The following is a 25,488-nucleotide window of genomic DNA, read 5'->3' as shown; positions in this document are numbered from 1 at the left end:
ATTGAGCATTTATATTTTTGAACCGAAGCACCATCTTTTTCTTGCAGTTTTCACTGTGCAAAGTAAAATGACAAAAAAAAAGAAAGGGTGACCATTTGAAAAAGGTATTTATTGATCAAGAATTATGGTAATTTTCAGTTACCCCCAGATAAGTTAAGAGTCTCAGATGAATTAAAAGGTCTCTTTCATTCTGCAGCTCATCTTCCTAGTATAATATCTCAGTCAAAGCCACGTGGCAGTCAGTATTCAAGAATTCAAGCCATTAGTTATTAGACCACTAATCAGAAAACCTCCTTGTGATTTGCTCAGGAAATAGTCGGTGTCACCGAGCAAACAGAATGCATTGGTCATTGGAGTGGGCACCTTCAAGTCATTCAATATTGTTTTATGTGGAGGTAGGTTATATCAAAAAATAAAAAAAAGTATTTGTCTCTAAAATGGTAACATCTACTCCATGTGTATATATTAAATTTAGTTTTGTTCTTTATTCATCTAACCTTTCTATAGAATGACATATTAAAACATATGTACATCATACAAATCATATTAAAACACAAGATTTTTTGGCAATGTTCAGTACAGCGTTTAGCTTTTTTTTCTGTGATGTATTTCTTTAGGGAACTCTGTTAAAGCTATTGATGTTGCTTTGAGCTAGAATACTTCTTGGCCATGTACAAAATGTACAAAAATGAATTTTCCTCATATTCCAATAGAAAATGCTCAAAAATAGTTTGTAGTAATAAAATACAGTCAGGAAAAGCAATAGCTGAATGAAAATTGATTATGAATTATTAAACAAAAATTAGTCCATAATAATACTTATTGCACCCATATGCCTCTAGTGCAGCTATTATTGATAAGATATGTATGGCGTTACTTATCTGAATTGTACATTAAGGTTATATCATAATTTTAATTACTTCTAGATAGTTCTTTCGAAAACTCTTACATTGCAAATACCACAAGGAGGATTAATATTCAACAACTCGTGCTGAAGAAGAGCCTGGATAATTGCAATTGAACTAAATAACAAATAACACTATCCACTAAGTGTGGTGTTACCTTCTTGTCAGCTAAACATGTCATTTTTCACACATTAGTTGTTTTTCTGTTTTGTTTTTATTTGTAATGGCCTTACATATGACAACCATCATTCCAAGTTGGCTCCATAAATCAGCTTTTGAGTTATTGAAAATTTGATATTTTTAAGTGGTACATTGTGACAATGCCATTTTTTTTATTATTTGTATTCAGCATGGGTATAAACTACGTATGATCAATTGTTTCTAGATGGCCAAGTAGCATCCAAAATACTGATTTTTGTTGTCATTAGTTCATGGCACAAAGTAACATAGAAATTAAAGTGAAAAAAATAACATTATACAAAACAGGGAAAAATTCCTGTAGCAAAATGCAAAAGAGAAATTTTGCAGAAAATAAATGTATGAAGGATTCAACCTTATTAATCTTTGCAGGGGCTACAATGTATTTTGGGTCAATATTTGGAAAATAATAAGAAACTTAGTAGCTTTCAAAATTTTGTAGTTAATTCCTATATTATTCTATTTATAGAAAATATTGGATAATATTTTCTATGTTTAATGTTCATTTTGGGTCATTACAAATATTCCCTACAAGATTCAAAGTGAATTTAGAACAAGGGGCCATGGTGCAGGTATGCAATAACAGCCACCAATGGGCTAAAACACTGTGATTTTTAAGTCCTCCTCCTGCTTTTAATCTAAGAGTGAATGTTCTCAGTAACACAATATTGCTCAATGGTGATGTAAAAAAGATATAATCTGAATCCCGTGTCCAGTGCGGTGGCAGATTCAAGAACCCCAACACACTGAGTGTACCTTTATGTATCTTAATAGCCAGTATTCAGAGTATAACATTCATAATTTTTCTTCACAAAATTTTTGATCACAAAATTTGCTATGACTAAATTTATAGGTTTGTCTTCTAGCTGATGAGTTGAAAAGAATAACTGGAAGTAAATGGAAATGCAAATAGTACTGAGGATTCCATATTTGTAGACGTGTAACCATTTTGATCTGTGATTGTTTATAGCCCATTGAGGAAAGTTTGTGTTTAGTGGTGAATGATATTAAAGAATGAACTTCATCAGTTCTGCATAGTGCTCTATACAGCCTAATGACTCAAGTATTCACAGAGATATTCAATATATTAGAGTAGGAATTCTGAATGCACTGTTGTGCTGCAAGAGTTCTGCAAGGAATGATGTGACAGAAACATAATGTTTCTCTCACAACAACATATTATGCATTTTTTGACTTATACTCTATATGCAATAAGAGTAATCAGCAAGTGTGATTTAGTTCCCTACCAACACAATCATCAACTTCAACACAGAAAGCTGGCTTATAACAATCGCATGATTCACTAAGTTTCATTCACTTTTAATTGAACTGCAACTGTTGATTTAGAACATTAAAGGATAGCCGGGCTTTCTTGTTTGGAAGCTCTTAAAGATGTTAAACTACAACTCTGCTAATGGCTTACCCCTACAAATAGGATATATTTTTGCCAAATTGTTAGTTGAGCAACAGACCTTTTTCCCCCATTAATTTTACATTGATTTGAGTGCTTAAAGTGTTGCAAAGAATTAATCATGCAGGATAACGTAATCAAAAGAAACATTTCACCATTAGCTCAGATTTAGGCTGAATTATTATTCTGCCTGAGAATTTATGGACAAATATTTGTTCAAACTTGCTTATGTGCATTGGCTTTCATAGCTCTGCTGACAGACATACTGCAAGCAGAACTGCAGTAATACATTTACTATTAATGTTGATTGGATGCAGTTTTACATTTTGTAATTCTGAATTGCAGAGTCCTAATCCAATAAGGAAAATGTACCCTTGTATTTTGCAATAAATCTGGGACTCTTTAATTCAAAATGCAATTTCTTGCTTCTCTTGTAGACATCACCACTGGAAAAGAAAAGATAAAAGATCTGTGTCCCTCAGGTCATGCTTAAAAAGGTGCAAAAAAACACTGTGCATTCTCAGTCACAATTGTGGGTCACTGAACCCACTAATTAATATTTTTTTCTCGCTTTGGTATTAAATAACAATTAAAAGGTTCTTAGAAACGTAATATATTCTGGTCATAGGAATCTGCGGAGGTGTCCCATTATTTGACTTTGTCCATTGAAATGAGCCGTTACCTTATTCATAAATAAATAATCTTTTTTTCCTGGTTTGTTTCTCTCTCTCCTATGCCAAGATCAATATCTTTTAACATCTTACTTATTTTATTACTGCTTTTGCTTTTCTGGGACTGATTGAAGGTTGCTCAGAGGAAATCTTTGGTTTTGCTTAAGTATCCATGACATTTAATCATGACTTTCCTTGCAGTTTAATTCCAGCCAGTCAATCAGTTAATCCACTTCAATTGATTCTGTGCTTTCTGTCATTGGCTTGCACTCGTTGGGCATTCGTTGGTGTCGGCTCAGCTGTGTGGCTTGTGTGAAGCTCCGATCACATTTCTCGCACCTGTGGAGGCAATAAGAAAATTGAGACAGGGAGCTACATGTAAAGGGTGATGGCCATTTTCTCATCCCAACTAATCGGAACAGACACTTAAAAGTGGCTGTGAATTTTATAAGGCTCCTGGGGTCTAATTGGTGGCTACTCCCCGGCCTTGATGCAAGTGATGGGACAAGGTTTGCTTGATTCAGAACAGAGGATTCTGTCAATAGGCAGAGAGTAAGGTGATTTCTCAAGAGATGCCTGTCTTGTTATGGTCCTGCTCACTGTCAGTTCAAATAGATAAAGAACAAAAAGAGATTTTCAGGAGCATGCCATCAAAGGACCTGCTCTGTCGGATGCTCAAGGGCCTGAGGAGAAATTGATGGCAAACTAAATCTCACCTTTCACTAATTCAAAATCAGACAGAAGAGGCTGTAAATGGCAAATCATGTTCAGGAAACTACTTAGATCTTAAATACAGAATGGTGTTTCAGACATCTAGGCATCCTTGAAATCTGAATATCTGCAACATCAGCACAATTCAAGAATCTTTTATTGATGAAGAATATAATTTAGTGTCAAATTTTCTGTAGTATTTTTATTGTATTTTCTACCAATTTTTATATTCTATTGAACTGTAAAGGCATATAGAAAGACAAGTGAAAAATATAATTGGAGAAATTTTAATGATATTTTACAGCACAGCTTTAAGGTTTTTTTCTCAAGATAACAGAGTATGTTTTATATTTTGATGTATGTGTGCATTAAAAGGTACTGAAAAAAGAAATGAAGTTTTGTATACAATTGAAATAGCTCTTGTCAGTGTGCAAATGAAATTTGGAAAACACAGGGGTGCAGAAATTCTTAGAGGATAATCAGCATCACTTAATGCCATGCATCAGTTTTTAAAAAAATTGTTGCAAGGTACAACAGCTCTTTAAAATATTGTACTTTTCAATTGCATAACAATTTAGTTCAATATCTGCTTCAATGCTTCCTTCATCCAGAAATATATCATATGCTTTTTTAAAAATTAATATACAAAATCTCCTTTAACATCTTCAACATCATAATGTCAACTGTAGCATGAACAAAATGGCCCAAATTGAATTATTTTTATAATATTTTGGAGGCTAGACATGGAGGAGGTAAATGAGCAACCATTAAATTGAATAGGGTATTCAGGAGAAAATTATTTACTTGGAATGTATTATAACCTGAAACAGGATTGCAAAATACAATTACTGTCATTTTTAATCCATGATCAGCCCTGCACTTCCATCGCGTCCTTCTTCATTTTACTTATTACAGGGAATAGTTGAGGTTACTTCAGTAGTTGCATTAAACCCACGGAAGCAAGTTGAAGGATCTTTTTCAAGAAGACTAGGAGGAAGTTTGTTGGTAACATAAATATCAACCTGAACCAATTGAATCAAAAGGCCAGTATAATTTTCATATTATACTATCCAAGCAATGATGGTCTTTCCCTTACTCTCCCTACCATTGAAGGCAAGAGTGGAGATGCAAATTTTGTTACAAATCTGATGAGTCAAATGCCTGTTTCTGTAGCAAAAAATCTAAACTGCTGGAAGAACTTAGTGCATCAAGACACCATTTATGGAAGCAATGGGATGTTTGATAGGTTGAGTCCCTGCATCAGGACTCACCTAGTTTTGTGCTGTAAACACAATTCAATATTATTTCATTTGCCTTTTTTTAACTTGATATGTAAAATAAAAGACAGTGGAAGTGAAGGAAAACAACTGAAACTCAACATGTTGCTTCCAATACTGAAATAATGCAGCCATGTTACTAATGAGGGTACTCCCAAAGTCAAGCTTCCTAATTATAAACCACAGTGTTGAATTTGGTTGGTTCTTTGCTGCCTGTAGAGTTTCCAAAACCTCATTCTTGTAGAAAGCTGCAATCACTTCCCTGGTTGAAAAAGGACAGGGAAGGGATGGAGACCAGACTTTGACTTGTTAAATTGTTCTACGATTCCAAGAATCATTAAGCAGTGGATGCATTCCTAACAAAAGCAATTAAATGAATTAGGAGGAAATATTCTGGTTTTGGTTAGGACAGGCCAACAATATTTTTGGAGGCTCTTCAGATGAACTGAAAACTCACTGATTGCTGAATGAGAGGTTTGGTTTTTTTTTCTGACTGTACTCCCCCACCAGCTGGTGCTCGGATCTGCCATCAGTGATCGTGGCAAAAGAAGGAACTGTGGCATGGACTTTGGATATACTGAACTTGTAAAGGCCTGTGGCAAGTGGGTGGGTTGGGGAAAATGGAATACTTATTGTTCTCCTTAACTTCTCCGTAAAATTAAACCTACTTGCATATTGAAATGAATGAATGAATGAAATTTATTTTGGTCAGTACAACCATAACAAAAGCATCATTTTCAACGACGATTTCATAGGACAAAATTACAACAAAGAAACATAGATATTCTTTAAAACAGACTGAAAGGGTGTAGGCTGAAGCTACAGCTTATTACGCCTACCCCTCTTGCTTCTACAACAACATATCTGGCATCAATCATCACATCTCAACAAAAAATTTCATAATCTTTTAACACAAAATCCAATTCCAAGTATCATTTATTTACATCCATTCATTTTAAATAATGTATTTTAGATTTGTTCATTAATTTATTTTAAACTAGTTTTTTAAACTTGTTAAGTGTGGTGCATGTTTTTAAATTCTCACTATAACTGTTCCATAAGATTCACCCCTCTGACTCAAATACAATGATTTTTTATATTTGTTCTTATCCTTTGTTTTTGAAATATACATGTTCCTCTCAAATCATGTTGACTTTCTCTCATTTTAAACAACCTTTGGATACTTTGTGGTAGCTGTCCATTTCTTACTTTATATATACATAATTTGTATTATTTTAAAATCTACGAAATCTCTGAATTTTAAAGTGTTTAGTTGAATAAATAGTGTATTGGTTGGCTCATAATAACTTGTCTTATTTGCAATTCGTATGACTTTCTTTTGGAGTAGAAAATTTGAGTTTGTATTTCATTAAATGTGTGTATAAATTCTATGACCAAAAAGTGAAGCAAATTTTTGAGTGAAATTTTGATCAACAAAAGTGGATTAGAGTTAGTTACAATTTCACACTCTGGTTGTCGTTTTAAATTCTGCATAAATCTTTAGATACCCAGTGTCTTGGTATTAGATCATACTCATTTAAATGTTGTCCTATATTAAGTATGATGTTCACCCTAAATTTCTGAGTTGTTAAACACAATAAAAATTCTACTGATGGAAAGCAACTGCTGTGTAACTGAAATCAGTGCCATCGAGGTCATGTAGGAGAAAAGTTACAGGAAGAGGGACAGAGGCTTTCCATGCAATTGCTAAGGACTGATTCATTCTAAAGGCAACAAATTCAGAAAACTATTTGCAGAATTTATTCCAAGCAAACAAAAAAAAAAATCAGTCAACATTAGAAAGGTCTTTTAACACTGCACAATTTGTACAGCTAGATGTACCATAAACTAACAGGTTGCAGCTTCATTACTTGCCAGAAGAAAGAAACATTAGGGAGGTATAAATCAGGTTGCCTTATTTAATTGTTCTTTTAAGAGGCAATATCAGATTGATTGGGAAAACTAAAGATTCAAAAGCTTAATGAAAACAAGAGGACACTTTTCGAAGATTGTATAGGAAGCGATGTTGGATAATAAACCTGGCAGAAGCATTTGGTGCACTTTCTAATGTCTGGAGATCTTGAAAGGAATTTCCCAACCAGAAGAATGATTGCAGACAGCACCTTTCACTTATGAATTAGCAGAATAATTGAATAATAGAACAGAGGCAAAAGCTATTTGGACCAGTGAGATGTATTAAAACTGAATTATTCATTTAGTCCTATTACTCTCCTTACACTATACAGTCTTATTTTCTTCTAAGTATATTTGCATTTTCCTCCTTAAACCTATTATGGATCTGCTTCCAATAGCAACTCATGTCTTTTGCTGTTCAATCACAATGTGTACTTCCTTACTCAACACTCAGCCCTATAGTAATCTTTTCCTTAAATTTTTCTACTTAAAAGCTTATCTAAACCTTCCTTTTTCCAGTGAAAAGAATTCAATTTTCTTTATTTTCCTTCTGATACTAAACCTTATTATTCCTGATATAATTTAAATAAGTCTTCTCTCTACTGTCTAAGTAACTTAGTGAAGGTGTAAGTGAACAGGTAAACTGGGAGTAGGTTTATGCCATTCAGCCCCACGCCTGCAGTGTTATTCAATGAGATTATGCCAGATCTGATTGTAACCTCAACTCTGCATTAGGACTGATGACTTTGTCTGATAATAAATGTCTTGTTTTAATATTTTAAATAATAATTTCCAATGTTTTTTTCTGTTTGATGGATGCTAATTTACTGGTTCTAGTTTCCTTTTTGTTCTCTACCCTTTTTGAATAAAGAAGGTGTAGTTGCTAATGGAACATCCCCATTTTCTAGAAAAATCTGGAAAATCAAAACCAATGGCCTCTTCTTATAATAATCTAAGGTGAAATCCATCAAGGCCAATTCTGTCGGCTCACAGCTCCATCAAATTTCTCAGTACTCTTCCCTAGTGACAGTAATTTTCCTGAGTTTCTAACAACCCACCTTCCAATTACCAAGATATAGTTTTTCTAACTTGTTGCTACAAGGAACAATTTCGAACTTCATAAATGCTTAATATTGTGCTAGTACCACGTGTTTGTCAGGGCAGGAGTGGGATGATAGTACAGATGAATCTGTGGCTGAGGAAGTGATGTCAGGAGCAGGGTACACCAGGTCAGATTTCTGGATCATTGGGTTCTCTTCTGGAGAAGGTATGACCTGTACAAAAAAGGGGACCAATAACCTTGTGGGCAGGTTTGTTAGAATTCTTCGGGATGGTTTAAACTAATTTGGCAGGGAGATGGGAAATGGAGTGATAGATCAGTTGCTATGCGTTGATGCAGTGTGTAGTGAGACTGTGAGGAAGGACTGGCAGCTAATATGGCAAATTGTAGTCAGTGGGATGAGTTGAAGTGTATCATGGGGGCAAAATGGAGAAGAGTGATGAATATGGAGTGAAAGTGCAATATTTGAATGCATGCGTTATACAGAATAAAGTAGATGATCTTGGAGCGAAGTTAGAGATTGGCAGGTATGACGTTCTGGGCATCACTGAGTCGTGACTGCAAAAAAATCATAGTTGGGAGCTTAACATGAAAGGATACATATTGAATCAAAAGGACATGTAGGTAGGCAGAAGGGTGGATGGCTCTGTCGGTAAAAAATGAAAAAAAATCCTTAGAAAGAGGTGACATAGGACCAGTGATGTACAATCCTTGTGGGTAGTTAAGAAACTGCAAGGGTGGAAAAACACTGATGGAAGTCATATACAGTCCCTCGAACAGTAGCCAGGATATGGGTTATAAATTTTAATGGGAAATAGAAAAGGCATATAATTAGAGCAATATTACGATAGTCATGGGGGATTTCAGTACGTAGGTAGATTGGGGAGATCAGGCTGGTGCTGGATCCCAAGAGAGGAAATTTATAGAATGCTTGCAAGATAGCTTTTTAGAGTAGCTTGTGGTTAAGTTCACTAGGGGAAAGAGAATTCTAGATTGAGTGTCCTGTAATGAACCAGATTTGACTAGGGAGCTTAAGGTGAAGGAACCCTTCAGAGGCAGTGATCATAACATAATAGAATTCACCCAGCAATTTGAGAGAGAGAAGATAAAGTCATATGAATCAGTATTACAATGGAGTAAAAGGAATTACAGTGGCATGAGAGAGAAGCTGGCCAAAGATGTTTGGAAGGGGACACTAGCAGGGATGATGGCAGAGCAGGAAAGGTTGGAGTTTCTGGGGGCAATTCAAAAGTGCGAAATAGATAGATCCCAAAGATGAAGAAATGTTCTCAAGGGAGGATGGGGCAACTGTGGCTGACAAGGAAAGTCAAAGATAGCATATAAGCAAAAGAGACAGCATATAGCAAAAACTGGTGGGAAGTTACAGGATTGGGAAGCTTATAAACACCAACGGAAGGCAACTAAAAAGAATAAAACCAGAAGGAAAGAAAAGATTAAATGTGACGGTAAACTATCAAAAGATTTTTCAGATAAGATTAAAAGAGAGGTGAAAGTGGATATTGGACCATTGGAAAATGATGCTGAGAGCTAGTAATGGGGGTAAAGGAAATGGCGGGTGAACTTAATATAGTATTTTCCATCAGCCTTTTTCTGTGAAAGACGCTAGCAGTATGGCAGAAATACAAGAGTGTCACGGGGCAGAATTGATTGTAGTTGCTATTACAAAGGAGAAGGTGCTTGGGAAGCTGAAATGTCTGAAGTAGACAAGTGACATGGACCAGGTGGATTACATCCCAGTTTTCTGAAAGAAGTAACTTGATTGTGGAAGCATCACTAGATTCTGAAATGGTTCCTGAGGACTGGGAAATTGCAAATATCACTCCAGCCTTTAAGATGGGATGGAGGTGGAAGAAGGGAAATTATAGACCAGATAGCCTGACTGCAGTGGTTGGTAAGATGTTAGGGTCCATTGTTAAAGATGAGGTTTCAGAGTGCTTGGAAGCACATGATAAAATAGCCAGAGTCATCATGGTTTCCTTAAGGGGCATCCTTGCCTGATAAATCTGCTGGAATTCTTTGAGGAAATAAATGGCAGGATAGACAAAGAAGAGTCAGTAGATGTTGTTTATTTGGATTTTCAGAAGGCCTTTAACAAGGTGTCATACATAAGGCTGTGTGGTAAACCATATATATGTTGTAACTGGGTTACCTGTCTGGACACGCCCACCTGCTGACTGCTCCTGTGGCTCCTCCCACAGAACCGTGAATGAAGGCGATTGGGCCATTGCTCCTCCTCTCAGTCCAGGGGCAGATACTCAGCATGGTGGAGGTCACATTTTACTGCTAATAAAAGCCCTTCAGTATTTACTCTACTTCCAGTCTTTTGGAGTTATTGATGGTGCATCAATTTTATTAGAAGTAATTTTAAAGCATGGAACAATTCTCTGAGACCCGACAAGTTAGACCTCGACCCGCAAACACCTGAAGCTGGAAATGCTTTCGAACTCTGGCTGGCCTGCTTCGAATCATACCTAGAGGAGATTGAAGTGCCAAGTCTGCGCAGAGTGCAAGCCGCACTTCTACCGACCCTAAAAGGCACAACTAATCAAGGCCACCCGCCCCTTTGAGCAACTGAGTGTTGACTTTAAGGGCCCCCTTCCCTCCACTGACCTCAATGTGTACTTTCTTAACGTTATCGACGAGTACTCGCGGTTCCCCTTCGCCATCCCCTGCCCCGATACCACTACCACATCAGTTATAAAAGCCCTGCGCAAGCACTTCACTCTGTTCGGATACCCATGCTATATCCACAGGGACAGAGGGTCCTCGTTTATGAGTGACGAGCTGCGCCAATATCTACTGGCTAGGGGAATTGCAACTAGTAGGACCACGAGCTATAATCCCCGGGGGAATGGACAGGTAGAGGAGGAGAATGCCACGGTGTGGAAAGCCACACTCTTAGCCCTCAGGTCAAAGGGACTGCCGGTCTTCTGCTGGCAGGAAGTCCTTCCCGAGGCACTCCACTCCATCTGCTCCCTGTTATGCACGGCCACCAATGCCACCCCTCATGAGCAACTCTTTTCTTTTCCCAGAAAGTCGACCACTGGGACCACTCTACCAACTTGGCTGATGTCCCCGGGGCCAGTGCTGCTCCGGAAACATGCGAGGAGCAATAAATACTCCCCGATGGCCGAGAGGGTTCACTTACTTCATGTGAACTCCCAGTATGCCTATGGGGTTTTACCTGATGGGCCGGAGGACACGGTCTCCATCCGCGACCTGGCACCCGCAGGAGCACTGGGCCCCTACCCTGAACACTCCCTGGTGACTATTGACCCCGTACCCACCGATGTACGTACCCACGAGACACCGCGCACTCCAAACCCTACCCAGACACTACACGACACTCCCATACCGGGCGCGACGCACATGCACGAGGGATTACCGACACCTAATGTGCTGCCACCTCAAGTCAGGCTGGAGCCAGCACAACCACCGTCGCCGATTACCACTGGTGCTAGATCACAGCAACGGACTCGACCGCCTGATAGACTTGACCTGTAAATATACTTGTTTTAAATATTGTCAGTCACTTCACCCCGCGGGACTCTTTTTAAAAAAAGGAGAGGTGAATGTGGTAAACCATATGTTGTAACTGGGTTACCTGTCTGGACACACCCCTCTGCTGACTGCCCCTGTGGCTCCACCCACAGACCCCTGAATAAAGGCGATTGTGCCACGGCTCCTCCTCTAAGTCCAGGACAGATACTCAGCATGCTGGAGGTCACATTTTACTGCTAATAAAAGCCTTTCAGTATTTACTCTACTTCCAGTCTTTTGGAGTTATTGATGGTGCATCAGGCTGCTTAACAAGATAAGAGCCCTTGACACTACAGGAAAGATACTAACATTGATAGAAGATTGACCGACTGGCAGGAGGCAAAGTGTCGGAATAAAGGGGGTTGGCTACCAGTGACTAGAGGTGTTCAGCATTGTGGGTACTGGGACTGCTTTTCATGTATTTGTTAATGATTTGGATGATGGAATTGATGGCTTTATGGCAAAGTTTGCAGATGATATAAAGATAAGTGAAAGGGCAAGTCACGTTGAGGAAGGAACTGGGCAAGATTGGGAGAATGGGCAAAAAAGTGGTAGATGGACTATAATATAGAAAAGTGTATGGTCATGCACTTCGGTAGAAAGAATAAAAGCATGGACTACTTTCTAAATAGGATGAAAATTCAAAAATCAGAGGTGCAAAGGGGCTTGGAAGTCCTTGTGCAGGATCCCTTAAAGGTTAACTTGCAGGTTAAGTCTATAATGAGGAAGGCAAATGCAACTTCAGCATTCATTTTGACAGAACTAGAATATAAGAGCAAGGATGCAGTGCTGAAGCTTTATAAGGCATTGGTCTGATTGCACTTAGAGTTTGGTTGCATTCTGAGCAGCTTTGGACCACTTATCTGAAAAAAAAATGTGCTGGCATTAGAGAGGGTCCAGAGAATGAGCGAAAGAAAGGGTTAATGTATGAGGAGCATTTTTTTCCTCCAAGCCTGTTACTGCTAGAGTTTAGATGTATATACAGGGACCTCATTGAAACCTATCAAATATTGAAAGACCTAGATACAGTGGATGTGGATAGGACGATTCCTATCGTGTGTGAGTCTAGAACCAGAGGGCACAGCCTCAGAATAGAGGGCCATCCACTTAAACAGAGATGAGAAAAGCTTCTTCAGCTAGAGGGTGATATAGCTGTGGATTTCATTGCCACAGGAAGTTGTAGAGGCCAAGTCATTGAGTATATATGATAGGTCCTTGGTTAGTCAGGGTATCAAAAGTTATGGAGAGAGGGCAGGAGAAGGGGGTTCAGAGGGATAATAAATCAGTCACGATGGATTGCTGGAGCAGACTCAATGGGCCGAATGGCCTAATTCTGCTCCTTTGTCTTAAGGTCTTCAATAGAGTTTCCAAAATTAGATATTATGTAGAAGCAATGCAGAATTAGGTGATGAAGTGGGTTGGATAGTGCCTCTTCACATCTGTGACCTGGGTTTAACCGAAGCCTATATTGTGAGGTTGTCTGCTACTTGGACCCTGGTAACCTTCGGTCCGTTCAGAATGCCAGTTAGTAATCTCTCCAAGAAAATCCATTTAAGTTATGTTTTTTTTTGTTGGTTGGATTGGGATACCCTGAAATTGGAGGTTACCAATTCTTGTACACTTGCATTGAAGGAAAGTAAATGAATAGAATAATGGAAAGAACATTAAATTGTTTTACAGTGAATCATAGGTAGAAGAACAAAAGCTGGTCAAACAAAAGAGGAAGTTCTACAATTTGAACTGCTTGAGAACATCTACCACTAGGATTAAGGGCAACTTCTATTCCACTATCTTAAGACACTCGAACAGACTCTTTCTGTGATGCATAACTCCTGGTTTCTCAATCTAGATTGGTATAGATTTATTCGATTACCTGCAGTTCACTTTCTCTTTAACTGTAACACTATATTCTGCAGTCTGTGATAACTAGTTATAACTGCTACATTGGTTGCCTAGCTTCTTTGGTGTGGCAAATAATAGACAGCTAATTTTATAATCTCCACTTTATAAGTCTGCCCAAAGTTAAAGATGCATTCTACATGCATTATATCTGGGTGACTATAAAGCAAAGTGATACATTTACCTTTCTATTGCTGGGTTATCACAATGCTTGGTTGATTTTAATTAATGACTCTATTGTTTTATGTACTTAAGAAATTGTAAATTGGTAAATTAATTTATTACTGGCACTTGTACTGAAGTACAGTGAAAAACTTTGTATTGTATGCCATCTATACAGATCATCTCATCACATCAATGTTTTGAGACAGTATGAGGGATAAACAATGATGGAATGCCGAATAAAGTGTTACATTTACAGAGAAAGTGCAGTGCAGGCAGACAGTAAGACGCAAAAGCTTTTCTTAGGGATTCATCCGGTGGTTTACAAACCACCTCAGTTTGCAAATTTAGTTGAAGGTCAGCAGTTGGCAGATTAATTAAATAAATAAAGAATAATGGGGGGGGATTTTGTGTAATCTGCCAGTTCCTTGCATTCAGTGTGCCTTTTACCATCCTACAGGCCAACTGAGCTGCAGGTCTCACTAATGTGAGTGTTCGGTGAAACAGACTGGTTTGCGAACAGCAGCTTGGCCTCGAGTGGCATGTCCTGGATGTCCATCCTTTACACTAATCTGATGACCTTTGGACACCTGCTTGCTGTTGAAGGCTTTCTAATCTAATTTTAAATATATCAAATGATTAGAAACATTTAATATTCTAAAGATTTGAATAATATGAAATGTTTTATGGTAAGATTTTTATTTTGAAAAATACAGTAAAGTGATGTAAACTAAAAATGTTTAGATAGGAAATTAAGAAAAATGTCACTTACTTTTTCAATCAAAGTTAGTGAACTGATTGAAATAAATGAGGGCATACTAAAATGCCAGCCATGGCTGAGATAACACAGAAGTGTACAGTAGGTGCAAAATGCATCCATATCCTCAGATCTGCATGTTTGTTCTCTGGCACAGGACTCAATGCAAAGTTCAGCACTGAGCTGCAATGTCAATCGATATCATGGTCCTGACTTTTTTAAGTCCCAGTGTGTGAGTGGGTGGGAAAAGGGCTTGTTTAGTTTCGTCGTTGATGCATGTGTTGTTCTGCTGAACATTTTGCCTGTGCCATGTTAGCACCAGAATGTACGGCGACATTTCCAGGCTATCTCCCCCAGTACATCATTAGGTACGTTGGTTGTTAATGCAAACAACGCATGTCACAGTATGTTTTGATGTACATGTGATAAAAATAAACCGAATCTAAAAGGGGAGTTCAGGTTCGTCAAGGAAGAGCAAGATGATCTCACCCACAAACAACACCTCAATGTGTGTTCTCTACATTCCACGTCTACATATAGTCTGTATTAGGAGCTCAGTTGTAGCTTAACAGCGATCGTAGAACAGCATAACAGCACAGCAAGTAAATCAAGTCAAATCCCTTCAGTGGTGCCACAGCTATATGTTAACTGGCAGAGGAAGATCATAAACCACGGGATGAGGAATCTCCATGAAATTTCCTATTGTGATTTATGCTCTAGAACCAGCTCCACACCTAACCAGCTTGTTCCAATACACCTAAATTACTAACATCAGTTACATAAAAAAAGAGAATTTCACAGCTACGTCCAATCACAAAAATCAGCATCAATCTAATCTACCTAATAATTGTCTGCTCTCAGTCATAACAGAATGATGGATGGTATCATTGACCATTCAATGAAGGACTACTTATTTACCAATAAGCTGCTCATCCAGGCTCAGGCAGGCTGCAGCCAGGACTGCTCAGCAGTGGATCTCATTGCATGGACTCAGCAGCTGACAGTGACTGCACTTATCTCAAGGCAACATAGGGTCCTGGTAAAATTTTACTCAAGCAGAGTAATGTATGGAAAAAGTGGCTTGACAGCAAGAAAGATAGGCTGTAAATGGTGACAGTAACCATATCCAATGTACTGTATGAATAAAAACATTAAACAGAGTAGAACAGATTATACTATTATAATGTTGAACTAGCCTTTCACATTGCCCTTAAAATGCTGATCTGTCTCCTCACATATTTATCAACCTGTTAAAATTAACTAATCTCCTGTGACATCTTTTCTCTTTAAAGTCTTTCAGAACATACAAGAGCCTTTGATTTTGTTTTCCGGTCCCTCCAGTTCTTATGAGCCTTTGGTTTCATGGAATTAATATGAAGTTTAATTTTCTTCTGTAACCACTTTGTGGAACTCTTCACTTTTCTCTTTGCAGCTGAGAAAAATCTGTTACTGGCTGGATTTTACAGTAAAACCTGGAACATTAATAAAAATTTCAGAATGCGAGTAGAAGTTACTGGGGAATTGTGAAATGGGAAAAAAAGACTTTTAGGATGTGAAGTTAATTACTTATTGGAAACTGAGTATTATTGGCTACTTAAAACCACTGCTGATTTGGAAAGTTTTGCCCTGAATGAGTTAACAGTCCAATCGTCTTCAGAATTACAGCATTCTGGAGCAGAATCTAGTCAAATGAAATTCATCAAATGAATCTGTTCAATGAAATGAGCCCAAGAGCATTGTTCAGACAAAGATTTGTGTTTCATTCATTAGTGCATTTGCGCAATGCTGTCCCCATTGAGAGGTTATCAAAGTGCTGATAACACATTAGTGCAGTGCTGAGCATTTATCTGAAAACGGATTAGGTACCAAAGCTGTTGTTAAAAACACTGTCTTCCATCATGTGGATCTTCAAACTCTCAGATTTCAATTATTTGTTTAAAAACAACCGAGTATCAGAATTTATTCAATTACTGCCAATCAAATATCAAGGATAAAGGGGCATCTAGATGTAAAAGTAGCATAGAAAATAGGGTCATAATATTTCTGTAGGCTTCTTAGTGTTGCGACTTGGTAAGATAAACAGGTAAACAAGAGAACATTTTTTATTGAAGGCAGGAAACAATCAACTAACAACAATGAAGACAGAACTTGTTAGTAAACCTTTGTGGATTTTTGTTAAATTTATTAAGTATTCTATTTCACCAATGTGTAACTGTACTGTTCCTGATTTTTTTTTTAGTAAATACAAAATAATATTTTGCTTGACATGCTATCTAATTGATTAAAAGATACCTTATTTTATGTTTTGAGTTTTACTGGTACAATAAACTACCAAAGTCATACAAAATATCACAAATTTCTTAAAAATACTCTTCTATGTACCTATTTTTTCAATAAGAAAGAAACCAATACCAACCACTTGCTGTTTTCAGAGATAGAATTATGTGATCATATATGAAATTGAACTATCTAACCTCATATACATTCAATATATACTGTACCAAACACTTTGAAGTAATCATTCATGATCATTTGAGTGCATTACTAGTCCTGAGAGGTTTCATACCCATCTGGTGGATGATTTCTACTTTGCAATTTTGAATGCATTTTATTAGATATTCACACCAAAGCACAAACCTCAGTAATGGATTAGTAAGTTTGAGCAGCTACTCTAATAATTACAATTATTTGGTACAACTCTGAATATCATGTTAACAATGACAGTGACTGCTTTGATCACTTTTTTAGGCCTCCTGTTTACGTGCCTCTGCTTTCACACTATCATACATCCTGTCTCGCATTAATCCCTTTGAGAAATCTCTGGCCAACTTGAACTTTGCTTTGTGGGTCTGTTTTTCAATCTCTTGGTGGCTTTTATAAGAGATTCTCAAATCAATACTTTCTAACTAACAGACATCAGATCGGAAGGATGCACTACCACTCCTCCATCTCCGTTGACGCTCAACACAGATGCCCCCCAGGGTTGTGAGCTGAGCCCATTGCTGTACACTCTATTCACACATTGCTGCATGGCCAAACACCCGAGCAGACACATTGTCAAGTTCACCAATGACACGACAGGCTCATCTCCAACAACGATGAGAAGGCCTACAGAGAGGAGGTGGGAGAGCTTGAGGCCTAGTGCCAGTTAAATAACCTCTTCCTCAATGTGCGAAAGACGTAGGAAATGGTTATCAACTTCAGGAGAACTCGCATCTCTTCTTTACATCAATGGCAATGCAGTGGAAACCATAAGCATTTTCAAACTCCTGGGGGTGCGCATATCACACAACCTCTTATGGTCCCAGAGCACATTAAATACAATCAGGAAAGCTCACCAATGCCTCTACTTTCTGAGGAGGCTGAAGAGAGCTGGACTATGCACATCATTGCGGATGACACGAAGCTGGATGGCAGTGTTAGCAGTGAGGAGGATGCTAAGAGGATGCAGGGTGACTTGGATAGGTTGGGTGAGTGGGCAAACTCATGGCAGATGCAATTTAATGTGGATAAATGTGAAGTTATCCACTTTGGTGGCAAAAATAGGAAAACAGATTATTATCTGAATGGTGGCCGATTAGGAAAAGGGGAGGTGCAACGAGACCTGGGTGTCATTATACACCAGTCATTGAAAGTGGGCATGCAGGTACAGCAGGCGGTGAAAAAGGCGAATGGTATGCTGGCATTTATAGCGAGAGGATTCGAGTACAGGAGCAGGGAGGTACTACTGCAGTTGTACAAGGCCTTGGTGAGACCACACCTGGAGTATTGTGTGCAGTTTTGGTCCCCTAATCTGAGGAAAGACATCTTTGCCATAGAGGGAGTACAAAGAAGGTTCACCAGATTGATTCCTGGGATGGCAGGACTTTCATATGAAGAAAGACTGGATGAACTGGGCTTGTACTCGTTGGAATTTAGAAGATTGAGGGGGGATCTGATTGAAACGTATAAGATCCTAAAGGGATTGGACAGGCTAGATGCAGGAAGATTGTTCCCGATGTTGGGGAAGTCCAGAACGAGGGGTCACAGTTTGAGGATAGAGGGGAAGCCTTTTAGGACCGAGATTAGGAAAAACTTCTTCACACAGAGAGTGGTGAATCTGTGGAATTCTCTGCCACAGGAAACTGTTGAGGCCAGTTCATTGGCTATGTTTAAGAGGGAGTTGGATATGGCCCTTGTGGCTACAGGGGTCAGGGGGTATGGAGGGAAGGCTGGGGCGGGGTTCTGAGTTGGATGATCAGCCATGATCGTAATATATGGCGGTGCAGGCTCGAAAGGCCAAATGGCGTACTCCTGCACCTATTTTCTATGTTTCTATGTTTCTAAAACCCACGTCATCCTACAGATATGCATCCTAACAAGCTGCATCTCTGCATAGTAAGGAAACTGCACTACAGTGCCTACAATGGGGTAGCAAAATAGCCCAACACATCACTGGCACCAGCCTACCCACCATCAAGGACCTATATATAGAAATGTGCTGGGAAAGGGCTAGTAATATCTTGAAAGGTCCCACACCTATCAGGAAGGAGGTGATGTAGTACCCACACTAAGACCACCAGACTCAAAAACAGTTACTTTCCCCAAGTAGTGAGGCTGATCAACACCTCCACCCACTAACCCACCCCTCCACACCCCCAACCACCACTACTTTATCATTTCCTGTCAATCACCTTATGTACACTAAGGTGTCACTTTAGTGGACATACAATCAATCTATGTGTTTATGCCTAGTGTCCTAGTGTCACTTTATGGACATACAATCAATCTATGTGCTTATGCTACTTTATATATCTATACTGTATTTATTGTGCATTTTTATTATTATTGTGTTCTTTATCTCATTGTCTGTTTTTTTTTGTGCTGCATTGGGTCCAATTATTTTGTTCTGCTTTACATGAAATAATCTTGAATATGCTGCCTCATGATTCACTTACAGATTCACATTCACTGTCGATACAGAAGTCTCCATTCCTTACAGACTCACTTCTGGGAATATAATATTTCCATTTCAATGCATCCTTCAACTGTATATTACATGATTGTTTTCTGAATTCCCACAGCACATTACCTCGAGGGACATAAGCCAAACTGCTGGTTTAGCTCCTCTAAGAAGTACCTCATGGTCAACTCATTCGCATTCCTTGTAAACTAATCTTCACATTTCTTGTCAGATGGATGGTTGTCAAATTACGTCTTCAATGGTACAACTCAGTCCCCACACCTGGCCTCACTGAGAGAGCTGTCTGCCTTCGCTGTACTTCAGCTGTCCTCTGTGTGCTCAGTGGCTGTTTTACTAGGTAATTTCTGTACCTAATAAAGTGGCCACCGAGTGGAAGTTTGTGGTCTTCTGCTGCTGTAGCCCGTCCACTTCAAGGATCAACGTGTTGTGCGTTCAGAGATGCTCTTCCGCACACCATTGTTGTAATGAGAGGTTCTTTGAGTTACTGTCACCTTGAACCAGTCTTTCTCCTCTGACCTCTCTCATTACCATGGCAATTTCATCCATGGAACTGCCACTCATTGGATGCTTTGTGTTTCTCGCACCATTCTCTGTAAACTCTCGAGAATGTTGGGTGTGAAGATCCCAGGAGATCAGCAGTTTCTGACATACTCACAGCACCCATCTGATATCAACACAGTCAAAGTCGTAGGTAGTCGAACCTTGAGATGGATGGGCTACAGCAGCAGAAGACCACAAACATACACTCATAGTCATAGTCATACTTTATTGATACTTACATGAAGTACCTAACAAAGTGACCACTGAGTATATGCTAGTTAATCAACTGCCCAATTTCAGTTGTTGCTGTCATGTTGTAACAAATGGTAAGTGATTAAACCACAGCTCATCTGGGAGGAAGTTCCGATATAAAGGCAGACTTTTTCCACGTAAGGTGATGGGGCTCTGATTTATATGGTTTTAAACAGTTCTGTATTACACAGCTTTTGTTTTACAAGCTACGAGTATAGAAGTTGAACTGTACCCCAGATACAATACATGCTTTTGCAATCACATAGTAGGAAAGTGCAAGCAACCTAGCCACAAGTTTCATCACTGTTGAAGGATGGAGACTTATGGCAAAGTGTTCCCATGATTTCAGCATGAGCGCTCTCAGCAGACAATGTGTGGCAAACATATATTCACAAAATGTACTCTACGTGTTTAATATGTCTGAAAAACATTTGGCAGAGCATGCAAAAAATGCATACCAGAATAAAGTGCCAAGCAGATGATGATAAATAGATGTTGCTGCTGACAGATCTGGTCAATGAGCAAAGAACACATGTTGATTGAAGCACAGCTTAATTTAGTTGCCGTTATACTTTTGATTAATGATTCTGAATAACACAAGTCTGCTTTGTAAAGGCACAGAGGTCACTTAGTTTAATTTATACATAATTTACTCATAAAACAATTTATAGTGAATTGTTGCTCGATTTAGATGGCCTACTATATTGCTAGAGCTGACTTGCCACCCTTGTTCGCTGTAGAATCTCAAGAGTTCTGCTCCTGCAAGGAACATGAAAATCTGTTTTTATTGGCCTACAGAGGCCATAATTTAAAACTCACTAATATTAAACATGTTGAATGTAGCTTTTAACAAAGTCTTTTCAAAAGCTTTAGTCTTTTAAGAAAACATTGCTTCAAGAGATTGATAGAGTTCTGAGAAAGCAACAATAATACTGCATTATTGACATTTATTACTTTCTCACATTAATTTGACGTAAGGATTGAGTTAAACTAAACAAAGGGTTTGAGGTTTAGGGCTAATTTTCCCTAGATTCGGTACCACAGGCAGGGTTTACAATGGGCATGGAAAAAAAATCACAGATTGCCGTTTTCCAAAACTCTTGACGGTACTCAACCACTGGCTGAGACTGCAGGAAATTTTGTTAATAAAATCAGTCCTAAGGGACAAGTCTATATAAGTTACTTTATGTAGACTTGCCACCTCGGGCTGATTTATGGGAACTAATGGGACAGTGTTTTTTGTTTTCTCAACTGTAATTACAGTGAAACTTTAGTTCAAGCTAAACTCTCACCCTGACAATCTTATAATTTCTCAGAGTCATAGAGGTAGGTCCAAATGTCAGAATATGCTTATCTGACCTACTTTTGCCCTTTGTTTTTCAGTATAATTTGCTTAGTCAGTTCTGAGTAACTCCAGTTTCCAACCAAAGCCAATCCAAGCAGAAGACCTTAAAGAAGATGGCAAACAGTGGAAAGTTACCAATTTTCATAATGCTTCTTTGCATTTGTAAGCTTTACAGAAAGGAAATTTGATTCCAGTCTTCTAAATCTTGCTAGTAGATTTAACCAAGTAATTCTTTATAGGAAAACTTTAGTCTTATCTGAGCCACTTTTCTTAAGAATTGAAAATGGGTTAAGATTCATGGAGTTAGAAATGAAGTTAAAAAATAATGATATAACCAAATTTGCATCTGATAATTTCACAGTTAAAGTAGTAAGTATTTGCATCACATCGGAAGAAAGAGGTGTGAAGTTCAAGTTTTGGTCTGTGCTATGTTAGATTATCCCAGACAGGTACTGACAATGCTGTAAATCGTGGAGAAAAAATTTGCTCAGAAGACCCAAGTTTTTACACCCTTTACATTCTCAGGCATTAATAACTTTTACCATTATTAATATTTGAAAATATTTCCATCATCTTTGAAAATATGCACATGTTATAATCCTTCAAGAACTCTGGAACTAAAAATGGAACAGTTTTTTGCTGGCATATGTCAAAGGTTAGTTTTTATCCAAGAAATTAGTCCCTTGTGCTCTTTGCATAGTACTGAAAGATCTGTGCAAGACCATTATTGCTTGTCTCTTCCAGAATTTTCCTGCTGAAGCAAAACTGTACTCTGTAATCTGTGTTCTAAAATATTGGGCTGGGTTTGTGTCCATGTTCTGTGGTGTGGCTTGACAGTTCACATACCAACCACAATCTACATATTTTGCCGAACAGAATTAGTCACGATTAACCTGTACATCTGCTGGATATGGTTGGCAACATATCACTGGATGCAGTCAACTCAACCTCCCTTTCATTCACCTGTACACATCAAAATTAAACAAATGCACTTGCTGCCTTTGAAGGTAAACTCATCTTTAATGTTGATTTGTAGAGCTGAGCAACATGGAACTTTGTGGCTATAATGCTTTTTAATCACTGAGCTGAGTACAAGTTGTATTGCAGGGGTCCCTTTTATGTTTCTGAGTCAAAGGTATGGTTTGCTTATTCGTTCTTTATGCTCAGTGGCCGCTTTATTAGGTACAGAAGTGGTCCATCCAATTCAAGGTTTGACGTTTTGTGTATTCAGAGATGCTCTTCTGCACACTACTATTGTAACACATCACACAAAAAATTCTGGAGCAACCCAGCAGGGTTGAGTTCCTATTGTAACGCATGGTTATTTGAGTATCTGTTGCCTTCCATAGTCTTAGTCATAGTCATACTTTATTGATCCCGGGGGAAATTGGTTTTCGTTACAGTTGCACCATAAATAATAAATAGTAATAGAACCATAAATAGTTAAATAGTAATATGTAAATTATGCCAGTAAATTATGAAATAAGTCCAGGACCAGCCGATTGACTCAGGATATCTGACCCTCCAAGGGAGGAGTTGTGAAGATTGATGGCCACAGGCAGGAATGACTTCCTATGACGCTCTGTGTTGCATCTCAGAGGAATGAGTCTCTGGCTGAATGTACTCCTGTGCCCATCCAGTACATTATGTAGTGGATGGGAGATATTGACCAAGATGACATGCAACTTAGACAGCATCCTCTTTTCAGACACCACAGTGAGAGAGTCCAATTCCATCCCCACAACACCACTGGCCTTACGAATGTCCACTTCAGCTATTTTGGCCATTTTCCTCTGCTCTCTCTCATTTGCAAGGCATTTTCACCCGCAGATCTGCTGCTCACTAGATGTTTTTTGTTTATCTCACCATTCTCTGTAAACTCTAGAAACTGTTGTACGTGAAAGTCCCAGAAGATCAGCAGTTTCAGAGATACCCAAACCATCCTGTCTGGCACAAACAGTCATTTCATGGTCAAAGTCACTTTGATCACATTACCTGCCCATTCTGATGATTGGTCTGAACAACAACTAAGCATCGTGACCATGTCTGCACGCTTTTGTGCATTGAGTTGCTGCCACATGATTGGCTAATTAGACAGTCGCATTAATGAGCAGGTGTACCTAATAAAGTGGCCACTGAATGCATTTGCCACTGCTGTGTTTATAGTGGAGTCCCATCCTAACAGATATGGATCATATTAAAATTCAACCATGTATTTTATGCAGGATCACTTTTTCCATGCTAAAAAAAGCTGCCTTGCAGGTTTTACACACTGTAAACCAAGTGGGGCTCTGACTAGAGAATTTTCCATCAAATGGAAGTGTTAAGCCAATTTTTCACAACCAACAACAAATAGGAAATTAAATAAATAACTCATCCAATGATTGCTTTTCCTTATGTCTGGATGGAAAATCCCACTGTGGTTAACAATCAATTATTGGAAATGGTTAGTACATAAATAATTAAAGTTGTCTATAATCAATCAGCACAGCACTTTTTATCTAACAGTGGAGTAAAAGTAATAATTTATACCACCTGCTTACAACCCCCTGCATGTTGCTGCTCTATAATTGAATACCAGGCATCAGAGAAGAATGTCTCTGATTTTTATTCTCATTCCATTGAACTTGAGTACCATGTGATATTTTGTCTGGCCAATAAGAACTGGGAATGAATAGCGCAGGAGTGAAGGTAGCACATTCTTACTGCCCACTGATCTTGTTTTTATTACTATTTGTGTAGTGTGATGAGTGATGCAGTTTAAAGTAATTTATTGATTTAGAGGTGCAACATGGGAACAGGACCTTCCGGCCCAACAAGCCTGCAGTGCCCAATTATACACGTGACCAACTCAACGATGAACCCGTATGTCCTTGGCAATTGGGGAACCCAGAGGAAACACAAGTGATCACGAGGAGAATGTATAGACTCCTTACAGACAGGGGCATAAACTGAACCTGGGTTGCTGGTGCGGTAATAAAGTAAAGGCATCCGTTAGTCTTGCGAGACCATGGATCTGCGCCTGGAAAGTCTTCACTCTCCAGGGTGCAGGCCTGGGCAAGGTTGTACGGAAGACCAGCAGTTGCCCATGCTGCAAATCTCCCCTCTCCACTACAACAAAGTTGTCCAAGGGAAGGGCATTAGAAACATAGAAACATAGAAACATAGAAAATAGGTGCAGGAGTAGGCCATTTGGCCCTTCGAGCCTGCACCGCCATTTATTATGATCATGGCTGATCATCCAACTCAGAACCCAGCCTTCCCTCCATACCCCCTGACCCCTGTAGCCACAAGGGCCATATCTAACTTCCTTTTAAACATAGCTAATGAACTGGCCTCAACAGTTTGCTGTGGCAGAGAATTCCACAGATTCACCACTCTCTGTGTGAAGAAGTTTTTCCTAACCTCGGTCCTAAAAGGCTTCCCCTCTATCCTCAAACTGTGACCCCTCGTTCTAGACCTCCCCAACATCGGGAACAATCTTCCCGCATCTAGCCTGTCCAATCCCTTTAGGATCTTATACGTTTCAATCAGATCCCCCCTCAATCTTCTAAATTCCAACGAGTACAAGCCCAGTTCATCCAGTCTTTCTTCATATGAAAGACCTGCCATCCCAGGAATCAATCTGGTGAACCTTCTTTGTACTCCCTCTATGGCAAAGATGTCTTTCCTCAGATTAGGGGACCAAAACTGCACACAATACTCCAGGTGTGGTCTCACCAAGGCCTTGTACAACTGCAGTAGTACCTCCCTGCTCCTGTACTCGAATCCTCTCGCTATAAATGCCAGCATACCGTTCGCCTTTTTCACCGCCTGCTGTACCTGCATGCCCACTTTCAATGACTGGTGTATAATGACACCC

At 38.8% G+C, this 25,488-nt stretch overlaps 1 protein-coding gene across 1 annotated transcript in view; it reads right to left on the bottom strand.

The window, feature by feature from the left end:
* Nucleotides 1-2,603: 2,603 nt before the first annotated feature.
* Nucleotides 2,604-25,488, bottom strand: part of prdm6 (PR domain containing 6) — a 228,263-nt gene continuing 205,378 nt past the window's right edge. The window contains exon 7 of the mRNA XM_063069171.1: nt 2,604-3,524. Coding sequence (XP_062925241.1) covers nt 3,410-3,524 — 115 coding nt within the window. The 3' untranslated portion in view covers nt 2,604-3,409. The remainder of the gene's footprint in view (nt 3,525-25,488) is intronic.

This window comes from Mobula hypostoma, chromosome 16 (genome assembly GCF_963921235.1).
Source record: "Mobula hypostoma chromosome 16, sMobHyp1.1, whole genome shotgun sequence".
Lineage (NCBI taxonomy): Eukaryota > Metazoa > Chordata > Chondrichthyes > Myliobatiformes > Myliobatidae > Mobula > Mobula hypostoma.
The sequence above is the reverse complement of the archived record's forward strand: the minus strand, read 5'-3'. Positions and strand labels throughout refer to the sequence as shown.